Below are 9,660 nucleotides of genomic sequence, written 5' to 3'. Positions count from 1 at the left end.
CAACTTCTCCCCTTTCTGGTAGTCTTGTGCTTTCTCGTCTCTCTCCTCTCTCCTATCACTTCCTGCAGGTTTTCTGGCTCTGGAGCTGTGGAGTCTGGATCTGTGGTTGCGGGTCACCTGCTGCCCCCGTGTTCCTGCTCGACACCCTCTGCTGCAACGACTATTGTTGCTAGTCTTATTGTTATTATTGTTATTATAATCATTAACATTACGATTGTTACCATTAACACTATTATAAATACCTGTACCATTTTTCATTTAGTCTATAGCAACATCACCTTCTCTCTCTCTCTCTCTCTCTCTCTCGGCAGATGGCCGTCCACCCTGAGCCATGGTTCTGCTCGAGGTTTCTGCCTCTTAAAAGGAAGTTTTTCCTTGCCTCTGTCGCATAGTGCTTGCTCTTGGTGGGAACTGTTGGGCTTCTGTACATATCATCACAGAGTACGGTCCAGACCTGCTCTTTTATGAAAAGCGCTGTGAGATAACTGTTGTTGTGATTTGGCGCTATATAAATAAAATTGAATTGAATTGAAAGTTCACCCAAAGACTAACAACATTCAACCATGCTTAAGGGTGACAGTGGAGCACCTACCTCAAGTCCTGTAGAGTCAAATAAACATCCAATAAGACTCATGGCTGACTTAGTGGGGGAGGGTATGAAAACCACAATGACTGACTGTCCCTGTAGAGATGAGCTCATGGACATTTCAGTTGTTAACTCTAAATTGTAAACTGTAATTGTGTGTAAATTGAGCTAATGTGTCTTTTTCACCGTTTGTTAGCAATCTTCATTTTATACTTATTTATCATTTCATATTTATTTATGTAAATATATACAAAGACTGAGTAGAGCTCTGTGTACCATTTGGTGGGTGCTAAATTCATTAACTTGACTGAGGTAGTCTTGACCACAACTCTGGCTGCTGACAGCTCAAAAAAATTTTGTTGTCCCAGATGTCAGAAAGAAACCCCCAAAAGACCAGTTTTTTTAAACTTTGATTTGGTTTTCCCAAAATGGGCTCATATTCAAAATGATACCCACATCGTCATGTTGTCACACAAAAAATGCAGGAGAAAATGATGAAACAAGACCTGTTGGGTTATAAAAACTAACAAATGTTGACAAAAGTGTTGAATCTGGGCTGCAGTCAGACATTATATGCACACAAAACAGAGGTCAGTCCAAAGATTTCAACCTTTTCAGTTTTCCTTTCATTTCTTTTTTGTAACCCAGTGGTCCTTTGTTGTACGCTGTGGGAATAAGCCTGCCACTGGCCGACTCTTTTAGTGAAAATTCTCCTCCTCTTGTGCTAGACGATTGTGATTGGTTTAAAGAAATACAAACAAGCTAGAGTTTTTTCACCCCTACACCAGAATGATCATTAGTTCAGCCAGACATCTCTCCAGCTCTGGCACAGCGCCAAAACGTGAAAATTGTGGAGATAGATCTGGCTATGTGAGACTAGCTAAACTCCAACTTCCAGCTAAGGAGCAACATGAAGGCAATGCAGTAATAAGCCATTAAAATGGATGTTTTTATAAACAATGCACAGACCCAAGATAATGTACTTCAGATGAGAATAAAATGCTCAATTTTATATTCCAGTTGTGGCTGGTGCAGTTGTTCATGATGGGTATCAAGTTGTTTGATGAAATGGAAAAGATGGAGATGGAGATGCAGAGACTGTTTATAACTGTTTCATAGCAAGATGAGGACTCCAAGTGGTGTGCAGAGCAATGGTGGCCAAAATGTTTTGGATCCTGTGGTCGTTCCATAGATGCCATCAGATACAGACACACATTCTGAGATTATTTATAAAGCAGTGTTTAGTCACAGTCTGTCCGCTTTGTGCTCCATCAGTCATATCCCTTCAATCTCCTTCCGCAAGTCACCAAATTAAAGAAATCGTCAATTAAAGCTAAATGTTTAGAGCATGGACTAAAAAACTAATTACATGTGATAAATGTACTGTACAGGTCAGTTGTGTAGTCTACACTGATCTACAGAAGAACAGTCAGACCAGAAAAAATATACCCCTGCAGTGTCCATCTGCTGACCAAAACAAAGCTTTTAGAGAAATAATAGCTTAACAGGATTACCTGCTGATTATCGTCCAGACAGTTCACAAACAAAACACCAATTCTGAAGCTCTTTGAAATGTAAGAGGTACAAGGACTGCATGTGTTGTAAGTGCATAGAAAAACATAATGTATGCAAGTGATACCTTCATGCACTTTCATAAAAGCTAAGAAAAGCACACACACACCCCCTCCCTTCCTCTATCTTTTTTTTTGTTGCCCCATTTCAGTCTCATTCACTCCATGTTATTGTTTTGACGAAACACACTTACTACCTCCTCTAACTGCCTCGCTATCTGCACCGCTGCACACTTCCAAGAGCACTTGTTTAAAAATGTGGAGTTCAGGTGCAGGAAGCTGGTAAAATGCACTTGGTGAAATGGTTTCACTGTACATCCTGCAGACGTCTCCTCTCCCATGTACACACTCGCACCAGCAGTCGCCCGGCTGGTAGCGCCAGAGCTGCATTCTTCTGCTGCTGACTGCTCTGAAAAACATCCAGAGGCTGCGGTCTGCAGGACAGCAGTGCAGAGAGATCCAGTGTCCGCCAACAGGGATTAACGCTGTCAAATGATCAGCTGTGGCACACTGGGTAGTTAAAGAAATACCTCTGTCCACTGAACTACATAAAGTGCCCCACTTATGCATAAAAGTGTACGCCTCATTGCTGTATTTATATTTAACGTTTTACTACATGGAAAATGTCGAATGACTGTGCGGATTGCATTGCATTTCAATAACATACACTGATATCCAGAGTCTAGTGATTAACTTTCCCCATATAACTCACAGATAGGTCCTTATCAAATACCAAAAACATTTCTTTACATGTTTGCTGGGGAAATCCTATATCAGGTATATCCTATACCAAGGCTTCCTATATCAAATGGATTTAATCCCATTTGTTAATCTGCCACACCTCTTTGTCATTAAAACATGTGTCAAACCCCCTGACCGAGGGGGACAACAGTTCAGCTCAGGAAGAAGTCCGGCAGCAGCTGACAGGCAGGATTGGTGTCTGAAGCCAGACCAGAGGGCAGCTGCCGTGCAAACGGGTGCTCTCTTATGAATGACAGCTATTCACCTCCCCCTTGAGCATCACATGAGCACTGCCTCCTACTCAGCACAGTGCAGCACAATATCACACTGTGTCTCCTGATACAGTAGAGCCTGGTGGGGAAGGAGACCAGAGATAACTTGCACTGTGACCTTGACGACAAAGTGTAAGGTTTGCATGAGCAAGATTTCCCAGACCTGAAACACCACAGTGAAATGGTGCAGTGAAAGCAGCTATTTTTGGTTCCAACCTCAGAGAAAATATAGCTCTGTGTCAGGCAGCAGCAAGTAGGACAGCACCAGCCACTGGCAAAAAAACCCACCCCCACTGTATTCCTTTTTAACCATTCTTTAACCTTCACTCTTCTTTCCCACTTGTTCATCTGTTATGATAACAGACGATGCAGGGGTTCCATGCCCCCTCTCCGTTACATCACACCTGGTTGCTCACGGCATACACATGTGCGCAAAGTGTAACTTTTTCCTTACAACCTTTTATTTCCGCACCTCTAGCTCGGGAATCAGCCTCTCACAACCCTGCCTCCACCCTCTCGCTGTGTTTTTTCCTGATGCCAACGTCAGACAGAGAAATGAGAAAATGACCCAATTATAGAGCAAAGATAACCTGCGCTGGGAGGGCCGGTGGAGTGGGAGCAGAGGAGATGAAGAGAAGATGTGTGTGTGTGTGTGTGTGTGTGTGTGTGTGTGTGTGTGTGTGTGTGTGTGTGTGTGTGTGTGTGTGTGTGTGTGTGTGTGTGGGCTAAGCATTTAGACAGTAAAAAGGGCTGCAGTGACTTGGTAGTCATTACAAAAGAAAAAGATGTTGGAAACAGCAGAAATTGCTTGAGAAATGTGTTGTGTTTGGGTAAACTGCAACCGCTCCATTTCCCTTTCAAAATCCATACACACAAGTGAGACTCTGAAAGTAAAAACAGTGACATCCCTCGGTGGCAGCAGCGCCAGAGTTGGCACATAGCTTGATGCTGCAGAAGATGCCTGGCTGCTGCAGTGTCTCTGTTAGCCAACCAATCATGCTGCCATCGATTGATTCATAAGCAGCAGCTCTGATGCTACTGCATGTTACAAAATGCAGAGCGTTGTATGATAAACAACAACAACAACAAAAAAAGCCACGCTGGTAAGCAAGGAGGGGGGCGAGGACTACATCCTCCCCACGGCAACAAGGTTTCCAGCTGTAGGGGACGCCATCGTAGGATGTCACAGAAATACTTGCTCATTCATCGTCATCAAACCACAGGAATGTCTGTTTCTGACAGACAGCTGGAGGAAAACATGTGCTACTGGTGACCAAGTGCACACACGCATTCACAGATACTGTAAAGACAGCACACACACACACACACACACACACACACACACACATCAGTCTGCATTCAGTGCAGGAGACACACACCTTGGTTACAAAAACAAACAGTTTGGAAAGACATCCTGTCTGCTGCGGTTGTGAAACTCTTCCTATTGCGTCCATAAATTCCTGAGATGTGACTGTCATTACAGCCACTGCCGAACAGAGCGCACGCACACACACACACACACACACACACACACACACACACTCCCAGTGAATGGCAAGCTGATAGCAGTCTACTCACTCAATTCTGTGCTGGTATCAGTGAAAAGGCAGATATCCTCTTTTCGCATCAGCTGTGAGGATTTGTTTCACACTTGTCGTCCGCCCTGCTCTGCTTGTCTTTCAGTCTTTCAGAGGCAGACTAAAAAGCGAGAGTGCCTGAAGACAGACAGATCTGCAGTGCTGGAACAGATCTGCTCCCCTCCCTCCCTCATAGTTTTCTCCAAGGTCAGTGGGTAGAACTGCCTATTTGACTCCTCCCTTCATGGACAATGTCTTCCCTCCTCACACACCCTCCCATACCCTCCTACAGGCTGGATACCCAGGCGGTAATTACCGTCATGATCCAGATTAACTCCTGGGTGTGTGCTGGGCCGGGCTGGACTCAACCAGGACGGGACAAAACACAGACGGGATTACTGTGTATGTGTGTGTGTGTTTGTGGGGAGGGGTATTTAGATCCCACAAGGAGGGCCAGGGGCAGCCAGATGGGACAGGATGGGACAGTCTTAAGCCCTGCAGGGGACAACAGAGACACAGAGTGAGAAAAAGACACCAAGCTAACAGCATGACTATAACAACAAAAATGCATATACAAGGACAGAAATGTAGAGGCATGTTACATCTGAGAAAAATCTCAAGAATGCAGAGCCTGATAAATCAACGACACAAAGACTAAAGTAGTAGAAAGTCCATGAAGGGGAAATAAAACCTGATTAAAGATGATGACTGAGAATTTACACTGACCAGCTGATATTTACGGTGACTGCCACAGACTATAACATGAAAACTATGCTGAATTTCATCTCTAGCAGCTGTCTTCTGTGCATGGACACACTGTCTGGAGTCTCACTCAGTGATGGAAGAGACGAGAGTTAAACAGCTTAGGACTGGCAGGAGATCAGACCCAAGGAGACAGAGCTGCAGCAAGAATTATTCACCCACTCACAGAACAATTCTCACTGTTTAAAACAGACACCAGATTATTTTCTCCTGACGCAAGTGCTGTATAAACACAATCAGATCAAACAGATCAATGCAGTGGCTGTATACTTGCTGAGTTGTGCACAGTGCACCCCCCTGTAGTGTGAGTTCAGGAGATTTGTGGACTGTTTAACTTCTTCACTCAGTGGCTTTAGATCCCGTGATAGGATTAGAGGGGAGAAGTGTCTGATAGGATGAGATAGAACTCAATATATGAGCAGGAAGTACTTTTTTTTTACCACAAGGGGAAGCAAAAACCCACAAAAGTACCTGTATCTAGTCACATTGATTGACACCAAAGTGAGCTTCAGTTGATCCAATTCATTAGTTTTACTACTGTTCACATGCTGTTTTCAGTTTATGTTGTATGTCATTGTCTACCAAGTCATTCTATTTTCCCGCTTCTTATTCTCATACCCCCTCATTCTCCACGAACCATACTTCCATAGTGATTGGCCTTATATAGTCATACACATTCCCCTTCATTATTTTGTGATCTGTTCGCAAATCCTCAATAAATAGTGAACAAATAAAACAGCCTCTTTTCAGAGGCTCCTAGAAACATCCTTGGGAACGGATTACATCATCCGCAGCTGAGGGAGCTGTCTTTGTTGTGCAGATATGGTTTTCTTGCAGTGTACTGGCACCCTCTGGTTGTTCATGGTAAGTACAACACCTGCAAGGATGCTTTTACTACTGAATGAAAAACATATGATATGATGATGTGTTTAGGTATTCATCTCTAAAGGAAACATATGAAGTAAAAAAACCCAAAAAAAACTGTTCCCCTTTGTAATGGAGTTTTAATTAAAATATACTGTTGCCACTGCCAGGTCAAATAATGTAATGGTGATAATGTGTTAACGTTCAAAACACAATTAAAACCAAGATTCACAGACAGAGTCAACACATCAAATTGGACCCAGACTTATGGCTATGTAGTGACAGTTTCTTTTTTGTATTTCAAGAATTTTGGAACAGCATGCGTAAAAACAAAAAGAAGAAATTCAATAAACATGCAACATCAACTCAAACATTAAGTTGGGCCAGCCAACAGATAATATTCACAAATAGATGAACAAATCAACAACACCAAAAACAACAATAAAAAAAAAGGAGCTGAGGATGACAGGTGGATGGGTTGTTGTTACAGTACAGAACCAGCAGATGGAGGCATACAGTGTGAGATTGTGTGACACAAAACAAGAACATAAGAGGTTGAATGGAAAACCAGAACCTAATCCGTCTCCCTGCATTGCAAAGGAAACTCCACACAATAGCTGGATGAAATTTAATTTTGGCTCGTTGCAAACCAATAAAAAAAGATGGAAAAGTACGCTCTGGTAACATTTGAAGCATGTTTCAACTCACTTCCAAACATTGGTGCTTGTGTAGGGAAGAGTTCCACCACAATACTGGTACACTCTCCAAAACATGGTTTCAAGCCCTGCTTTTAAAATCCATAATTTCCTCTTTTATTTTATTTAAATAAAAATATTACTTCAGGTCCCAAAACATCATGTCAGGGTAAGGGTTAAAAAAGGTAACCTAGAATGATTTCCAACCAGTACAATTACTAACAGACATTTAAAGTGAAGCAAGGTAAATCCAAAGGAATACAGTACACGTTTTTCCTTCCTGTGCTAACAAGGAGGCAAAGCAAACTTTGAATACTGCATGAAACACAGATGGTGGTTGAGTACATTGTCAATACAGGTTAATGATAAAACAGATTACTGGCCTCTATGACTTCTTCTTCCCTTGTTAACAGTTCTTCCATGTGACCTATTCAACTGTCTTAACACTGATTTGTCCGCAAGGAATCTCTTTCTGAATGACCTGAGCTGTACCAAGTAGTCTGCATACAGTGCATCAAATTATAACCAAATACTGAGTACATACGATACACCCTAATTGTCAAGTACATACGGAAGTTCTTCATTTATAATTTGTCACACATTTGTGCCTGTATCTCTAACACCTGCCTCTAAAGTCAGGTTTGAAGATTTATGTGATTTCAAGGCTGTTTTTTCATGTTTGTCTAGCAGTCTGTTAGCTACTAAACATAAATAAAAACACAGGGCACGAATGCAACTTGTCCACAAAAAACAAGTATATACTGTAAGTCAAGAGGTCAAAAGATATCAACTCAGACTAACTCTGCTACTAGCTGTAAGTAAGGAAAGAATAGGTTGTTTTAATGAGTGTTTTTAGTCTCTACGGATGCCCCTTTGTGCCTACTGTCTGAACTGGCTCGCTGGCTGTGAACTATGACCTTACTGTAGGCTCGTACAGTAGATTGGGTCGGGTGAACTACATCACAGTGTCAAGGCATAGCATGGCTCATCATGGCAGAAAACATGGAGTAGCACCTGATGGTGGTAAAGAGGTTAAGGACCTGCATGGGGAAAACAACAATCGCCTATACGGTAGTTTAAGTAATGTAATCTATAAAAAGGAAATTTCTTAAAATGACATGTCTTAGGGGGTATTTCTGTTTAGTGAAGGCAGCATGAGAATGAAACCATGACCCAGAATACTGAGTCCGAAGAAATTCAGCAAAATCTCAAATAAGTCCCGAATGTGGATCCACAGTGGGTGGGACTTGGCATGATCCTTCCCTGATCCACAGTGAAGTGCAGGACAGACACATGGGCAGTCCAGACCTGTCATCTCATTTTAAAAGGCCCAGCATATACTGTTCATATTGCTCTTCATTTCATTTCACTGTTCTGATTTGACATACTGCTGTTGATCATATTCTTTACTCTGAATAGTCTAGGAGCTGAATCAACCGTCCTGTCATTCAGCAGCCTCCTTGGGTAGAAATCTCTATTAACCACCTCTTCACTTCAGTTTAGCAGGACTATCTCTCTGCTGTACACCCTCGGGGACTTCCATGGGAAGTATTGTCAGATTAGGCAAAGCAGGCAGGCAGGGTCAGTGGCATGACTGGTTAGAGCTACAGACTGGAGGGCGGGGCTTCAGCTGTGGTAGCTGGGCACAGCCACCTGTTTCTGGGAGAGACGCAACAGCTCTTCCCTGATGGCCTTGATCAGGGAGGCAGAGGAGTGGGTAGGAGGAGATGTATCCAGGGGAGGTGGGGCTGACATATAGCCCAATCCTGGGATGTCTAGGTGGGCAGGGGGTGCCGAAGGCTCCCTGATGCCACTTCTGGGTGTCTGGAGGATAGAGGACGAGTAGTCAGGACAGTCCAGGAACTGAAGGCAGAAAGAAAGGGCAAAGAAATGGAGAACGAGGAACAGGAGGAAACATGTAAAAAGAATATTAAGTGACAGAAATAGAGAGTAGGAGAGAAGAGAGAACTAGAAGAGATTTTCAGAACTAAACATATATAAAAACAAAGAGAGTTTAAAGGATAAAGCCAGCATCATTCTATATTCTGTAGAAAAGATAAAAACCAAAAATGTCTAGGTTTTAAGTCTGCTTCTTAATACTTTTCTCCAGTCTCTTACAGCCCTAAGCACAATTTTATTCCATTTCAGGTTTTAATGGATAGAATATTATGCAAAATCAAATCTGTGATTCACTCACTGCATCTTTCTCAGGCTCTGTCCTGGAGAAATTGTCATCTTGGTAGTGGTTCCAGCCAATGCCTCCGTTCTGGCCTGAAGCAGCCCTGACCCCTGCTGGGTAACCGTTCAGCCGGCTGGACAATCCCACCTGTGTAAGATGATGGAGATGGGCGCCTACACACACACACACACACACACACACACACACCACATCAGGGCTACAGTACCTGACACTTAATCCTCAGCAGTCCCTTTAATACACTTCGATGCTATCACTGCAGTCTGAAAAGCACTCCGTCTGTATCTGCTGCGCTGCGCTCTATATAGTAAAAGCCAGAATCCATTTCTATTAGTGTAAGTCACATGATGGCAGCAGCATCACGCTGGCTCCCTTAATAATTTAAGAGAGACAAG

At 42.9% G+C, this 9,660-nt stretch overlaps 2 protein-coding genes across 5 annotated transcripts in view; both read right to left on the bottom strand.

Moving 5' to 3' along the window:
• The window catches only part of mical3a (microtubule associated monooxygenase, calponin and LIM domain containing 3a), a 96,694-nt gene extending 91,790 nt beyond the window's left edge, over positions 1-4,904 (bottom strand). The window contains exon 1 of the mRNA XM_046038016.1: positions 4,749-4,904. The gene's annotated coding sequence lies outside the window, so the exon portion shown is untranslated. The remainder of the gene's footprint in view (positions 1-4,748) is intronic.
• A 1,589-nt stretch (positions 4,905-6,493) lies between these two features.
• si:ch211-1e14.1 (UPF0606 protein KIAA1549) overlaps positions 6,494-9,660 on the bottom strand; it is a 42,531-nt gene continuing 39,364 nt past the window's right edge. For 2 of the 4 annotated variants that reach the window (XM_046038011.1, XM_046038010.1), the window contains exons 20-21: positions 9,266-9,420; positions 6,494-8,931 (exon numbers count right to left, since the gene is read on the bottom strand). In XM_046038011.1, coding sequence (XP_045893967.1) covers positions 8,695-8,931; positions 9,266-9,420 — 392 coding nt within the window. In that variant the 3' untranslated portion in view covers positions 6,494-8,694. The remainder of the gene's footprint in view (positions 8,932-9,265; positions 9,421-9,660) is intronic. The other 2 variants (XM_046038013.1, XM_046038012.1) reach the window with 1 other exon arrangement.

The sequence above is a fragment of the Micropterus dolomieu genome, linkage group LG22, assembly GCF_021292245.1.
Source record: "Micropterus dolomieu isolate WLL.071019.BEF.003 ecotype Adirondacks linkage group LG22, ASM2129224v1, whole genome shotgun sequence".
In the NCBI taxonomy this organism is placed as follows: domain Eukaryota; kingdom Metazoa; phylum Chordata; class Actinopteri; order Centrarchiformes; family Centrarchidae; genus Micropterus; species Micropterus dolomieu.
Note: the sequence above shows the minus strand (reverse complement) of the source record. Positions and strands in the feature narration are given on the sequence as shown.